At 42.5% G+C, this 17,004-nt stretch overlaps 2 protein-coding genes across 8 annotated transcripts in view; one reads left to right on the top strand and one right to left on the bottom strand.

The window, feature by feature from the left end:
* Positions 1–17,004, bottom strand: part of LOC147029864 (THAP domain-containing protein 2-like) — a 96,060-nt gene that overhangs the window by 48,368 nt on the left and 30,688 nt on the right. The gene's annotated exons all lie outside the window — the stretch shown is intronic.
* Positions 1–17,004, top strand: part of LOC147029865 (signal transducing adapter molecule 1-like) — a 60,140-nt gene that overhangs the window by 24,527 nt on the left and 18,609 nt on the right. For all 3 annotated transcript variants that reach the window (XM_085873291.1, XM_085873289.1, XM_085873290.1), the window contains one exon: positions 16,388–16,482. In XM_085873291.1, coding sequence (XP_085729417.1) covers positions 16,388–16,482 — 95 coding nt within the window. The remainder of the gene's footprint in view (positions 1–16,387; positions 16,483–17,004) is intronic.

Raw genomic sequence — 17,004 nt, 5'->3', positions numbered from 1 at the left:
ATATATATATATATATATATATATATATATATATATATATATATATATATATATACACATACATACATACATATATATATATATATATATATATATATATATATATATATATATATATACATGTCGGAGTGTCGATCACCCTTTCAGTTGAGGTATGAAGACGTCAATGTACTTGAGAGAAAACTATTTAATGTTTACCAATACATGCGGCCGCATGAAGAGCAGCAAACACTAGGAACACCAATTGAGGAACTCTGAGAGTGCCGCTCTGCCAAAGTCAGCTGGGCCACTCCCTTATATACAGTTTTATCTTTGACAAATGCTTATTTCACAATTGTCCTTTCTTTCAACCTGACCAGCTGCATTTACCAACTGGCTTATGTCTTTTCACAACTGTGAATCAAGCAAGATAAGGAGGACGTGAAGTTACTCCCAGATCCACTTACACAATGTTCCTGTGGATCACTCAAGTTTGACCATATTCTTTATCTCTTTATACAATGTTCCCTTGGAACGGCAAGCACAAGCAGGAATACATTTTAATTAACTGCAAGCCAGTGAACTTGAGTTGGGAAGAAACAAAGCTAATAAGAAAAAGGTACAAATCCCAACATGTATGTATATATATATATATATATATATATATATATATATATATATATATATATATATATATATATATATATATATATATAATACTATATATATATATTTATAAATTTATATATATATATATAGTAATCCCCCATTTATCACGGGGGTTACGTTCCAAACAACACCGCGATAAGTGAAAATTCGCGATGAATGGATGCCTCCCCAAAACACATTTTAAACACATTTTAAACTCAATTAATCACATAAAGAAAACATTTGGAAGCATAAAAATATACAGAAAATAATAATGGAATAAAAAACAGTGAAAACACATTTTAAACTCAGTAAGGTTGCAAGATCGGGTTTGAGATGCCGGAGATCAACTCGTCTGGTCTGGTCGGCTTGGCAGTAATCGGGTTTGAGGTGCCGGAGATCGACTCGTCTGGTCTGGTCGGCTTGGCAGTGCTCGGGTTCGAGGTGCCGGAGATCGACTCGTCTGGTCTGGTCGGTTTGGCAGTGCTCGTTCAACCGTGGCAAACCTTTTTCCTTCCCGAAGCATATCGAGCACCTTAACCTTCTCCTGGAGCGTCAGGACCTTCCTCTGGCGCTTCAGTTCCTTGCCAGAAGACTTAGAAGGTGCAGGGCGTTTGGGCGGCATTGTGGGGCTTGGAGAAAAAACGTAGAAAATATTCGAAGTTCACAAGCGAAACTTTGTCTCGTGCATTGTGTGACTGGTTGAGCGCCACGCGTTATAATTTATTGCTTAAATAATTTATATTTTATATATTATTACCGCGATGTACTGGGGAAATCCACAGAAAAAAAATAGTTAGGTTCCAAGGGAAAACCCGCGATGAACCGGGGGCGCGATAGGTGAACCGCGATATAGCGGGGGATTACTGTATACACACACACACACACACACACACACACACACACACACACACCTTTACCACGTCACTCACTCAGCACTGCTGCATCGTCAAAAGATGTGTGTGAACACCATGCGGCCGCATCGCAGATCTTTCTTAAAATTCCAACCATTGCTTCGTTGAATATGGAGGAGGGATGTTCGTCCTCTTCTTTTTAAGTTTTATGGCGTTTTCAGACCATCAAGGCTCGATATACGCCACGCACTCAGATATAACAGCAGTGAACGAAGGAAACTTTTGGTAATCCATAACACTCGATGCTCTCTTGTATCTCAGAACCGCCTTGCAGAGTCGGGAATGCTTCTGTTTAAATGGTCAAAAATGTTTGGCAATCTTGATCCGTCACATCGAGGGAATTATTTAAATGGATGGTTCAAATCTTTGGGTTTCCTACAAGTATCGTAGGTCCCAGTCGAGTGAGTAACTTCCTATCCTATGGCAGTACGAATTAAGATGACAGGGAAGAAGGGATGACAGTCTTTCTAAAATAAATATGCTTAGTTATAATAAATGCTGATTTCTTCAACTTTTCAGATTACACTCCAGATTTTGAGTTATTTCGTCCATGAGATATGATCCTCAAATCCAAAATCATATTTTGATTAACTATATATTAAAGCAGAGGCAGTTTTCTGTCTGTCTGTCATGCTATGTCATTATGTCAGGGACGTTATTACGGCGTAGAATGGCTGACTCCAACGTCCGCCGTTTTTATTTTCATGCAGTTCTCGCCTAACACATCGTCAAACTGGTCATATTCACAATCACCATACCTTACCTTTCAGTGCGAAACGCAAACAAAGCGAATATTGAAAGGATAGGTGTTACGGGCCTTCCATTGACATAGTACGTATAGGCCAATAATACTGTCTGACCTGGACATTCAGGGATTAGCTATTCGAATTCGCTATTCGCCCGCGTATTCACGGTTTAAAAATGTGCCGTGCTTCTCCATTGGCAGCCTTATGCTCCGCATTTTCATGAATATGTTCATCGATATTTTTTTCTTTATTTTTTTTTTTCGCAGTTATTCACGGGATTTTTTATTTTCCCTCATGAATCATGAACTGCCGGGAACCTATCCTTTTCGCCATTGTGACAATGCCCCAACATTTGCAGATTCGACATTCATGGCATTTTTCAGGAACATATCCCCTGCGAATGTCGGGGTCCCACAGTGCTGTCCTAATGCACATTATTAAATTGGTGTATTATTTCAGAAACCACTTCTGGTAACTAATTCGTTTGTTTCTTAATTTATGTTTATAATAATTTTAACGGATTTTGATGAAACCAACGATGGTGGATTCAGGGACATCCCCAGAAGGTTTGTGACCCCCCCCCCCCCAAAAAAAAAGGCAAGGAAGCTTTGTGTTGGGGTACACAGGCAAATGTGGGGAAACTACAAACGCCAACTTGCGATGCTGGTTATCCCCGCACGGAGGGCAGGATCTCCCAGGCTTCCTTTTTTGTTTTTGCCCACAGATTAGCCATCGCAGCAAAACTCGGTTTTCCTGTCAGCTAAGTGATGGTTCTTATATGCTCAAATACCTTAATTAATCCGTGACGGTCAGTCGTGGAAAATGACATCATATCATGTATGGAATCACTCCAAGATCCTAATTTGAAAACTATTGTGCCTACAAAAGTGATGTATGCAGTGATTCATAGGTATGCCGATCAGGCATTCGATAATATGAGTGAGGAAAGTGGAAAAAAAAAACATTTGAGCGCTTTATCATTAAGAAACCTTTGTGGCCTGTTCCACTTCAAGACATTGTTGAGCAGGCCAAACTAAAAAAATAGCAGGTCGCACAGGTAGCTTCAGATCCCAGCGCGCTGACAGGGCTGACCAATAAGGCATGTTTAACTCGAAGGAACGACACACATATTGATGCTTCACCCTGCCTGTGAAACACCAGGATAACATTTTATAGCTGGGTCGGGATTCAAACCCAGGCGAGACAGCTTAGAGGCGAGTGTGGGTACCTCGAGGTCATCGTGTCAGAGGTCATATCTTAACCCACTGTTAATAAACAAACTATGATTCCATGTTGTATGTACACGGTAAATTGGACGTGATGATAAAAATAGAATCCAAATCCAAAAAGATCGCCAACTGGTTCCCCTGGACGGTGTAAAATATAATCAGACATACAATAATTACTTCTAAAAGACTGAAGAGATGCATTTTGGGGACATTTTACCTGACCTCCCGTCAGCATATTATTTAATTATAAATCGTTGGAAAGAATATAACGGGCACATATGCCAAAAGGTCAACATTGGCCAAATTTATATAATTGTCAATTTTCATCCGATTCACTTGATATTTGAAGAGGATTTATATTTCAGCTCACTGAATTCAACCACCAATTATTTTTGAGGTAAACATGGACCAAAAGGTCAGCATCGCCCCAAGTTCAATAAATAAGGTGTTATTTCTAAAATCCTCAATTTTCATCCGATTGACTTGAAATTTGAAGAGTTGCATATTTGGTCATTGAAGTCAACCATCAATTATTTTTTCGGTCAAATTTGTTTTATGGACTTTGCAAGTATCGTGCTCTGCACGACGTCTTCTTGTTTGTTTGTTTGTTTGTTTGTTTGTTTATTTGCAGGATATCTCAAAACGTTGCGGACAGATTCAGATATAATTTGGTGTGTGACAAGGATGAACTGATGAGATTTTGGTGAAGATCCAGATTCAGATCCAGCCACTAGAATTTTTTTAAGTGATTCTTCACCATTGAGAGATGGGGCCAAAAACGATATCTAGCACGTTATCTCAAAAAGTTAGAGACGGATTCGGTCAAACTTGGTGGACAGGTTGAGTGTGACAGGGAAGAATTGATTCAATTTTGGTGAAGATCCAAATGCAGATCCGGATTGGAGAATCTTGGTAATTTATAAGGTTATTCTTCACCATTGATTGATCGGGTTAAATTGATATATCGCACGATATCTGAAAAAGTTATGGATGGATTCGGACTAAATCTGGTGGATGAGTTGGTTAGGTGACAAGAACAAGCCAATTAATTTTCGTTCAGGTCCGAATCCAGTTCCGGCCTATTAGTGGGATACAAAATGTGAACTCATCAGCCTGGTCGTCCAGATATTTTTGGAATCTTCCGAGTGGTCGTTCTCGTTGGTGTTGTTGATACTGTCGATTTATAGGTTTGGAATTATCAATGATCCAGAATTTTTTTATACCAGAATAAAACCTCGCCTTTTCGTGGTAGTTTTTAGGTCAGCTCGCTGACCTAATATAACCGTTCGATGTCCTCAGATCCGTCTGTCTGTCTGTCTGTCAACAATTTTTATTTTTCTATCTCCTCCGAGACGTCTCGGCCTGTTGAGTTCTAACTTGACACGATGATAATACTAGTTGCTCTCTATAGATCTTTGAGCCCTTTTTCGCATTTTCTCCTCAGGGTCAAGGTTACCGGGTCATCAAGTGCAAAATGACCGATTGGTCGAATGGCCTTTAAGGAAGCATTGGAATGCTTAATGAAAAATTACCCCCATGTGGGGGTGACGGTCATCTCTATAATGTTTTTTACTATCATAATCGATGAACCGTTGCCAGATATCTCCTAAAATGACAGACAAGATAGGTTTTGAAAATGGTCACTTTCACAACTTTCGTGACCTCGTGACCTTGACCCAGACCTCAAATCCTGGAAAAAATGTCGTTGGGTATCACTCATCGACCTCAACCCACATACCAAATTTCATCAAGATCGGAAGTAAAAAGTTTTCTTTGTACCGGGAGGTGTTTTTGACCATCTTCCAGGTTACGTGGCGGCCAAACGGGACGGAAATTCAAAAATCCGTCCGGTTCGATACAAGATAATATTTTTTACTATCATAATCAATAAACAGTTGCCGAATATCTTGTAGAATGGCAGACTAGATAAGTTTTGAAAATAGCGATTTTTATAACTTACGTGACCTCGTGACCTTGACCCTGACCTTGAACCCGGACAAAAGTTATATCGTTGTGCAACACTCATCGACCTCTACCCACATACTAAGTTTCATCAAGATCGGAAAGAAAAATTGTTGACGGGCGTACAGATGGACGGACGAATGGACGGACATTTAGTCCGACTTCATTAGATCATCTCGGTAGAGGTGACCTAATAATGGGTTTCATTGGGATTATTAAGAAGATTTAATTCGACCAACTAGTTCCTCGTTACCTCTGTCGTCTGGCCCTGTTTATTGGGCAACACGAGGTCCACTGTCTTCAACATGGCTTTGCGCATTTATTTGAAGTTCAATTTAAATTCTGTTTTCACTTTTCATAGTCGCTAAGGTTGATTAACACTCAGTTGCATCAAGTTTTGTGAAAATTGAATGTTTATATCCTCAGTCGATGTGGAATGCATTGCAGCCAGGGGAAGCTTCCATCCGTTTCCATGCCATATAACGAGGCTGCCTTAATTTCTCGCATATTTCTGTTTTCACTTTTGGGACCTTCTGGTGTAGCTACACTTTTAATGAAGATAATTTTCATGCAAATCCGCTCAAGAATACACTTTACATGAGGAAAATATATTCAATTCAAATAATCGTGAAACTCTGGTAGGGACACCACATGCTTTCCGTTCACTGCTTCACCTCGTCACCTGTCCTCCTGAGGGACTGCTTATTCGTAGCGTCTGTGAGATTAATGTTTATATTTTAGATGGTTTGGGGATGTGCTCTCCAAGTATCTGAAAGAATTCCGGTGAAAAACGGACGTTTTAAGATTTTGTTGGGGCATTTCATCCGACGGCGAGCTGGCTGGTCACGCGACGATGTGCAGGCAGCGAGTGATTGAGCTTCTCGGTGGCCCGAGGGTCCTTTTTAGTTGGGGTCCAGCTCTGTCCTGGATACAGCCATTAAATGCACACATTTAGAGTATTATTTCACGGCCATAAACGCGAGTTTGAAAATTGTATCATGATGTTGGGAATGATTCCTAGAATCTGGAGATTTTTGCTTCGAGCGGCCTCACGCGTTTATTTTAAATTAAATTACAATTCTGTTTTCACTTTCCGTAGTCGCTAAGGTTGATTAACACTCGGTTGCATCAAGTTTTGTATCCAAGCTGACGGTCAAACCCACTCGGGTATATTATTTATTTAAGCATTTATTAATTAGTTTCATCCCCCTGTAATATTGTAAAAGATTCGGCGTCCTTTAACAGCACCGGCGTCACTTAACAGCACTGCCGTCTCCGGGGCTGTAACGCCGGCTAGTTTGGCACAGGCCTCGGGTCACGTGCCTCGGATCATGATACCAATGTACACCTGGGCCTTACCAGTTGGGGAAATAGATCCCGGCTACAGACTGGGTTTGTCAGAGACCGAGCGAAGTCTGCCAGTCCATAGCCCGTTTGATTTTATATACAAATCGAACAATTGTTCCTCAGCGCGGCACGAATATACTCAAGGCGGCAACTTTCATATGAATCAGCCAGATTTATTGAGGACACATTGGGGAAACACGACACAAGCAAAGCATTCACGAACGTTATCAGTCATCTTTAACCCGCTCTTAACTTGGGATCTACGGATATGGGTTTCAAAGGGGTCCCTAGCTCAATAAGCCTTAGGCCTGGACAACATGCAGACACGATGCAGACAACATGCAGACAAGACACGGAGTACTTGGTAGTGCCTCATGGATGAGAGGAAAGGTGTGTGAGGCACGAATGCGGCTCGTGACAAGCCGATGTCGTCGGATTCGAGCACCCAGCTCGAGCATGCAGCGTGGCAAGATGGCGCTCGTACTCCTATCGGCACTGCTCACGTATGCCGCGTGACAAGATGGCGGCGACGTACTCCTTTTGTCGGCTCTGCTCACGCACCAGCCTCGGCGCGTCCAGCCCCTGTAAGGTCGACGGCACAGGAGCTAAAGATCCGGTGTGTTCCAGCTGGTTTCTCACAAGGTCCAGTATGCGAATCCCGGCCAAGGAGGAACAGCCGGCCAAGCCACTCCTCATGAAGCCGATCCCAGACTCTCACAGCAGCCAATTCCTCTTGCCTTTTGGGGCAGGCTTCTCACGAAGCCGATTCCAGACTCTCACAGCCATCCCCAGACCGACAAAGCAGCCAGTTCCTTTTGAAACAGATCGCAGACTGACACCTGAAGCCTCTCATTCAGCAGAAGGCAGACCTCATGCAGTTCCTCCCTTGCCTTATTGGGGCTCGCTCTTCTCACGAAAGCAGATCCCAGACTCACAAAGCAGCCAGTTCTATTCGCCTTTTTCACGAAGCAGATCGCAGACAGATACAGCCGTCCCTTATACAGCAGATCGCGACTCGACACTCAGGCAGTTACTCTCTTGCTTATTGGGGCTCGCTTTACTGGGACGCCTCCCGGGATACGTGATTGGTCCATCCCTCGTCCGCAGCCGCTCTCCACCAATCGGCTCCCGACACGTCTCGCCGACACGTCTCGCCGACCGACACTCTCAGAGCGCTGGGTGGGGCTAGTTAGAAGGGGGAAGGAAAAAGAAGCAAGGCGCCTCTCGGTACACCACCACTGCACGAACACTGGACAGCCAGCTACACCTCCCGACACACATGTAATGTCCAACTACCAAACAACCGAGCTAAGCATGCATTTAAGGGGGGATCTGGGCTAATCCTATATTTAATAACACACTAAGGGCCCATTTCCGCAACAATATTACTGGACAATGGTTTTAAACTGCATTCTCTACTTGTGATGATGCACCTCATCTTACAAGGGTTTTTGTGCATTTTTAGGCTCCAGTAAATGAATGGTAATTTATGGTGTTTATCTGGAACTAACAGTCTTCTAGCTTTTGAGTGGTTTACATGGTGTTGTATCAAGTCTATTTTATTACCTTCGCATTCTGCGAAAGGTTATGTTTTGGTCGGCATGTATTTATTTATTTATTTATTTGTAATCTTGTGATTCGTATAACTCAAAAAGTATTAAACCGAATTGCATGAAATTTGGTGGGATGATTGGTTATTAGCCAGGAAGCATTCGATTAGATTTTGGGATCGTTCGGGTCAAAGGTCAAGGTCACGAAAAGGTCAAAATCGTCTTTTTACGATAACACGGTCAATTTTTATTCAATTTGCATGCAACGAACGCCAAAATGTTCAGAATTCAACGCCTCATCTTGTGATGTGTAATATGACACAATGACGCCCATACTCTTGTTACCGGTTAGGGGTCAAAGGTCAGGGGGGTCACGACCTTGAAAAATATGCGGTTTTTGTCATAACGCGGTCAATTCTTGTCCGCTTTACATGAACCCAGCACCAAAATGTTCAGAATTTAATGCCCAATCTTGTGACACAATGACGTCATTCCACATGTCACCGGTTGGGGTAAAATGTCGGGGGGGGGGGGGGTCACGCCCTTGAAAAATATGCGGTTTTCGGCATAACTGTCAATTCTTATTCGATTTGCATGAAACGAGCATCAAACGAGATTACCTTCTCTTGTTGAAACGTTGTATTCACCGAGCTTGCGAGTGAAGACTCGCCAAAACGACGTGAGTTGATTGTTGTTTAGTCCGTAGCCCCCGAAAGTCGGGGGGGGGGTCATGACATTATAGATATGTGGTTTGTGTCATAAGACCATTCATATGAAACCAGTTCCCCACACTCATACCAAGAACAAAAAAAGTAGTGGCGGCGAAGGTATGCGCTCTATGAGTGCCCGTTCTAGTTGTCGTTACTTATTTTGTCGGTCTTTGATAAACCATTCTGAAAGCCCAATTCTTCTAAAAGTGTTTTAAGGGAGAATGTTTTGCATACAAATGCAATATTATTATTTTCTTTGTCAATTAGAACAATAATATATTGTGTTTGAAGCTGTTTTAAAGAATGACTTGTTTTTGTATTGTTTAAAATTACTTTCAGTTATTGATTCAAACTTTTCTTTTCAAATGAACAATTCTCCATTTTACATGTTTCTTGACTTCCTCCAACCATAAAGCCATTTTTGTGGTCGGTACTTTTGTGTTTATCAGTTTGTTCCCTCATCCATTCCGTCAGTTACTGTAAGTTCCATTGCTTTATTCCAGTTAATCCTTTTATTTTCTCTATAATTTGCTTATTTTCTAAGTAATGCATATAATTTTCTATCTTTCACTATTCTGAGATCATCTGTGATCATGTGTTTATGATGTGGATCTTCAAGTATACGTATATGCCTGGTGTTGGCTTAATGGTTAGGGTGGTGGGCTTTGGATCCTAGGATCTTGAGTTCAAATCCCACTCTGCTGTTGAATTGATACCAGGTGGGGTTGACTCTGCCTGTTATCCTTCCGAGCTCGGCAAAATGAGTGCCAGCTTGCTGGTATACTGTGTCGGAGTGGCAACCTGTCCAGGATTGTGTCCAATAGCCACGGAGACTGCTTCGGCAGCACCAACACTGCAGAGAGTATGGTCCCAATGGATGGATGGATCAGACATGCCAGACATCTGACAATTGGCAGATCGCTGCTTTGTCATTTTGTTTGTTTGTTTGTTTTAACCTCAAAAATGGTCATTGTCTTGATTTGTGCAGAATGATGTAGGGCAATGTGTTTAGAGCATCTGCTCTAAGTCTGATGATACGGCAGTTCGATCCTGTACCAAAGTCTAAATATGGTACGTATTGCTTCCTCATTTGATGCTCAACATTGAAAAGATATAGCATGTACAAACCCCATATGAGAGGGAGGAGATGGTGGAGAGGGGGGGGGATATCTCCTGCTCAGGCAGCACCAATGCTCTGCACAAAGTATGGTCCCAATGGATGGATGGATGGATCACTAATTGTGGAATGTTCACAATTAGATTAATGTGTGTTACTCAACCATTCCTCTTTGTCTATAGCTTGCAATTTCCTAATGGTTGAAGATTTTCCCCAAATTGCATTGTGTAAAGTGTGTACACAACCCTTGGTGGCTCTCTCTGTTGTAATGTTTCTGGAAGTTTATGTCACATTTTCTTCTGTTGTAATATTTTATCCTTATTGAAAATTTCCACACCTTTGTTATCAAACTTAATTTTGATGTCATTATCTTTTCTACAGTTAACTTCTTTAGGTTTCCCTTTGTACATTATAGGGTCAATCGTGTGCAGAATTGCTTCCATGTATTACATTGGGCGTTCCTCTTGATCATCCTCTTCCATTAATATTTTCATGATTTGCCAAACTTGTTTTTTTTTTTTAGTATTCATCTTAATTCTACTGCTGTTCGATAATCTCCAGATATTTGATTTGTTCAGATCCATCAAACTCATTTACGATTTGTTGAGTGTCTATAACTGGACATTTACATCCATAATTATGTACTCTGTGTCTCTGAGAGTCTTGTAGTAAGGTGTTGAAAAGAAAGGCGATTATGTTTTGGCCATTATGATGTTTGTATGAATGCACGATTGCACGTATCATTAATTATTTCATTTAATCCATCTAAGTAAGCAGTTCTTAATTGTTAAATCCAGAAAAGTTATCTGCGCTTACACACTTGTGTGATTGTTTTACTTCCAACCCATCCTTATTTTCGGCCATTACCGCTTAGCTTTTCTACAACCAGAACAATGAAGCTCACATTTTGACAGTATCCATATAACAAGTAAAGTGATGAGTGAGTAGTGCACAGCCAGTAGTTTTATCTGGGTTTAACCAGTAGTTCACACATATATATATATATATATATATATATATATATATATATATATATATATATATATATATATATATATATATATATATATATATATATATATATATATATACATACACACACACACACACACAGACCTGGGAGGGCTCCATTCTACTTTCGTGAACCCATATATGAAGATACCAACCAAATACACATACAAACACACGACGGTGGATACTTCGAGACCTGGGAGGGATTCGTTCCACCTTCTGGAACCCGTATGTGGAGATAAAAACCAACAAAACACACACACACGAAGGTGGATACTTCGAGACCTGGGAGGGATGTGGTCAGGAGCTCAGGTGGGCTGATGAAGGACTTTGCACGACGGAGGATTCCCAGTCGGCCACTGGCTTTGGAGGCCAGGTTGGAAATGTGGCTTTCCCAGGAAAGATCATGGCAGATCGTGAGGCCCAGAAGCTTGAAAGAAAGGACTTCTTCCAGAGGATTGTTGAGAAAGTGGATTGGGGGGGGGGGGAGTTCCAAACGGTCCTTTCGGAGAGACAAAATGAGAGTGTGAGATTTGTCCGAATTGAAAGACATGTTCCACGTTTGACCAGTTTGTGATTTTATCCAGATCTGCAGTGAGCGAAGAAGCTGCTGCTTGTCAATCTGAGGGATGACTGATGGTACGGCAGAGGGTGGAGTCATCGGCAAAGAGACAAAGAGGATTTTCCAGAGAGTTGGAGAGATCATTGATAAAACCAGAAAAAGAACAGGGCCCAGAACACTGCCTTGAGGAACTCCAGCCTGGTCAGGAAGAGGGGATGAAAGAACTCCATTTAAGGCCACATGTTGGCTGCGACAGGAGAGGAAGTCTGTGAGCCATGAGTGGTGATGGCCTTGGATATCATCGGAAGAGAGTTTGGTGAGCAGGACAGGGTGCCAGACCTTGTCAAAAGCACGCGATATGTCTCGGGATATGGCTCTGAATTCATGTCTGGCATTGAGGATCTCCATCTATTGTTGGAAGAGCAGAAGCAGCCTATCCAGGGTAGAGTGACCTGGTCTGAAACCAAATTGATGATCGGAAATCAAGCCATTGGAGAAGAGGAAGGATTTAATGTCTTAAGCGATGATGGATTCCATAACCTTGCTGATGATTGGGAGAATGCTGATGGTCTGTCGTTGCAGGGATCTGTTTTTGCACCTTTTTATGAAGGGCAGTAATGTTTGCTGATTTCCAAGCGGATGGCGGATGACTTTGAGCAAATGAGAGGGTGAATCGAACAGAGAGAGGGTGAGGAAGAGCAGCGGGGCAGATTTTTAGGACACGTGAGCTGATGCCATCTGGACCAGTTGTAGAATCTGAGTCGAGGTTTGACAGCAAGCTCTCCACTTTGACAGAAGAAAAGGACACAGAGTCCAGGTACAATTGGGTGTGACTGGGTAAGGTGGGTACAGAAACCGATGGGTTTTGGACACAAGATTTTGATGCAAACACCGAGTTTCGGCATTCAACCTTTTCACGTGCGGAATCAGCAGCGCGGCCATTTGAGGTAAGGGAGGGGATGGAGGGGGAACATACACCAGAAACAGATTTGATTAGATGCCACCAGGATTTGGAGGAGGGAGAGAGAGAGAGAGGTTTGAGAGTTCAGACTTGAGCTGAGAAAGATGTTGTTTTCTGGCTCTCCTGAGGGTAGATACACACTTGTTCCGAGCATTATGGAAGGAACTGAGATTACCCTCAGTTGGGTTTGCTTTCCATGAGACAAAGGCAAGTTGTTTCAGGACAACTGCCTCGCCACAAGCTTCAGTGAACCATGGGCGGGAGGAAGGGCAGTACAACTGAACACGAGAGGGGATAAATCTGTGCACGAGAGAGAGTAAGTTTCTTTGAAAGAATTCCCAGGGTGAGTTGATGTTGGAGAAAGTAGCGATAGGAGACCAGTCTATAAGTTTGATGGCTGCTTGGAGACCCTCCCAGTCGGCTTGAGTGAAATGTCAAACTCGACGGCGGTGAGGTGGTTCTCTAATAATCGTCAGAGAGATGTCCACTTTGACAAGCACGTGGTCAGAAGAACCGATTGGAGCGGAGGAAGAACAGCAGATATTTTCAGGGAAATTTGTCAAAATCAGATCCAGAAGAGATGGAGTACCGTTGGTTGAGATCCGGGTCGGGAAATTGACTGATTGAGTCAGTCCCAATGAGTCGCAGAAAGCTTTTGCTGAAGTGCCTTGACAGGTGAGAGAGGTACCCACACCTAGCCAACTTGCATGATGACAATTGAAGTCACCACATATGAGGAAGAGAGAGTTTGGATGAGAAGATAGGAGTTTGTCCATGTTTTCGGATAGTGAGGTGTAGATGGAGTCATCATATCACTGTTAGGTGGACGGTACAGTACACATATAATGATGGTGGGAGTGGAGGGGAAGCCACAGCCAGAGGTATTCCTTGGGGTGTGGGGGAGTGAGAGCAGTGCATGGAGAGTGAGGAATCGAGTCTTTGATGAAGAGAGCAACACCTCCACCAGGACGAGGCTCAGGTCTGTCATACCGGAGGAGGGAGTAACCAGGTAGAGATACTGGGAGTCAGAGACGTCTTGAGGGAGGAAAGTTTCTGTTAGGTCGATTATGTCTGGTTTGTCAGTGGCAACCTGTACGGAAATATCTGTAGGGTTTGAGCGAAGGCCCTTGATATTTGAGGTCCACACTGTTAATGAAGAGGGAGGGGAGGAGGCTTTGGGTGCAGGGGATTGGAGGGGAGGGGAGGGTAAGACAAGGGAGGAGGTGGGGAGGTAAGGAGAGTTGTTGAAAGAGTGTGGGGGATTGCAGAATAGCTTGGGGAGGGGGCCAGCTGAGGAGGAGAAAAGGCTCTGTGGTGCTGGGGGAGAGGGGCAGAAGGCAGTTGAGGATCTGAGGATGTGGAGTGATGAGATGGAGGTGAGAGGATAGGGGAAGGAGGCAGCTTTGTGGATGTGAGGGGGGGCAACTTTGAGAAGGGTGAGTGAAGGGGTGAATGGTGGGAGAAGGGTGAGTGAGGAGTGTTGAGGGAGAAAGGTTTGGAATCAGCTTGAAGGGGGAAGAGTGTGATGGTTGATTTGAGAGGGAGGGGTGAGTTGGCATTGAACTTGGAAAAAAAGAATGGTTGATGGAAAGCAAACATTCATCGCAAACTGGGGTTTTTCAAAATGATGAAGAGTATAATTAAATAAGGCCATTAATTATCTTCGAAGGGGTGTTTTAATTAACCCAAACACCCTATTTTCACTCTTGCACTTCCTTGGAATTTTCTTGGCAGCCATGCAAAGTTTTCGGCTGCTCGGTTTTATAGTTTTGGAGTTCTAGAGGACACACACACACACACACACACACACACACACACACACACACACACACACACACACACACACACACACACACACATTGACACACACACACATTGACACACACACACATTGACACACACACACATTGACACACATACTGACACACACACTGACACACACACACAGACACACACACACACAGACACGTACATTGTCTTTTAATTTTTTGCTCAATGCAATATGGCTGCCAAACCATGTGATCTATGACATCATAGGTGTGAACATTTTATCCTCATGGATTGGTGGTCATACATGTAAAGTTTCGCCTCGATCTGTTCAGACGTTTCAGCGAAGATTTTTCAAGATTTTTTTTTTTTAACAATATTGCTGCCGAACCATGTGACCGATGACGTCATGAATTTTATTTAAACTTTTTTTCTATGGACCAATTTATCCCAAGATGACCCTCAAAAAATTTTGTGCTGATCGGATGTAGCTTTATATGTAAGCAATTATGATGTCATACCGAAGGAACCTGACATAAAAAAATCACTTTTTTTCCCCCATGAGTACTTGCCATGTGCCAAGTTTCAATTTTTTCCTTGGTGCGGTTTCAGAGACGCAGGATTCTAAAGTTTTTCCTTTTTTCCAATTTGGCTGCCACACCACGTGAACTTTGATGTCATAATTATCATTAAAACATTTTACATGAGTCGTCGCTCCAGTGCTAAAAAAAATGTGTCAATCTGATAAGCGGTTGCAGAGAAAAATACTAAAGTTCTGTACAGACAAACAAACAAACGAACCATTATACCGCCCACCGCAAAATGGTGGTGCAATATTGGGTAGTGGAGGTTCATTTTATCTAAAAAGGCAAACGATCCTGATTGCGAAATAAAATTTGGCATCAACCTCATTCAAGCCTGTTCTACCATCATTTCAAAAGTGAATGTTGAGCTTTTCGAACGCAGCATGGGAAGCGGCTGCCATAAACAAGAGACAGATGAATGCACGGACAGGCACATAATTGATGACTTCCCTTCCAAGGAACTAACTGATCAGGACGCAACAGGACAAAAGGAACAATGGGGGGGGGGAGAGGGGGTGGACACAAACAGTGTGTTAAAGGCAAAATAAATGAGACTGGACAAACAATGGGTGTAGAGAGGATTGGGTTGGACAGGATGGATACAGAAGGAAACTTCTCTCCCCCCATCCGCCCCTTTCTCCACCTCCTTTCTGAGCAATGGTTATATGGTTTGCCATTATCTTCCCAGCAGTAGTTTGGGCAGGTGGTTTGCCACTGGGTAGTTTGCCATTGCCTTTTCAGCAGTAGTTCAGGCAGGAATTTGGCCATGGTGTCAGCAATAGCTCGCGTACTCTTCACGAAGGACATGGTGGGGATTTCCAACATCCACCAACTAATGTCGGTAGACAGGATGCCCAGTTCAACATCCATCGGAGGGATGACACCCACACTGATGATTTACACCGAGTCTTTGAAACACCGGAATGACAGTTTATAGCTGAGCTCAGATTCTAACCCAGGCTCGACAGCTTTGAGGCGAGTGTGCGTACCTCTCGACCATCCTGTCAAACCAGCTCGTCTCTTAACGCACTGTTAAACATACCGCGATTCCATGTTGTATTTGTGTGTTTAAAATATATCTCGTTTGGTATCATGTTCTTTTTCTGGTTGAATGTTGAGCTGTGCCTGTGTGCGGAGCTAATGCAAGGTGGGAAGCGGCTGCCAGAAACGGGAGACGTACAAATGCACAAACACACTAACAGACACCATGCTTCACATTATGTAATAGATTGTGGCCCAGAATTAAAGCATTTATTTATTATGCTTTTCGTCATGTGAATGGCTGTTTTTTTTTTTACAGTGACACTAACTGGTGGGAGGGTCAGACGTTCCGTGGGACGGGCCTTTTTCCAGCAAACTTTGTGACTGCAGACCTCGCAGCTGATCCTGCACCAGGTGCGTCTTACCGCAGAGAGTGTCATCAGTAGACCTTTGAGTGTTGGCAATATGGATATAACCTTGCAACATCTTGGCAATGTGGAGTTAGGCTCTTTCCTTTTGATATTGTATTAACTTTGCCATATTATTTGTTTTATTAATTATTTAAATATTTGCCATTTCTTTATCTGTGCAGACACTACAATGGTGTTTTTTTTTTCTTTTGGAAGTTTGTGACAGATGTATATGTGAAAGCTTTTCTCATTGTCCATTATTGTTCTTGTAATTTGTGTGAAAGTATGTTTGTCCAAGCTACTCTGCGAGCTTTATATCATTGCTAAATAAAGCTTCAGGCTAAGCGCATGTAAGTGAGAACACTGTTTCAAAAATGTCAAAATATGAAGTTTGTTCCATTGCTTTCTCACTACATTTTCCTGAAAGTGCAAGTCTAACTGAGTTCAGAACAAAAAACCGTATAGCTTAATTACACACACACATATATATATATATATATATATATATATATATATATATATATAT

The sequence above is a fragment of the Eptatretus burgeri genome, chromosome 3 (assembly GCF_056783735.1).
Source record: "Eptatretus burgeri isolate ZD-2024b chromosome 3, Ebu_testis_v1, whole genome shotgun sequence".
Lineage (NCBI taxonomy): Eukaryota > Metazoa > Chordata > Myxini > Myxiniformes > Myxinidae > Eptatretus > Eptatretus burgeri.
Note: the sequence above shows the minus strand (reverse complement) of the source record. Positions and strands in the feature narration are given on the sequence as shown.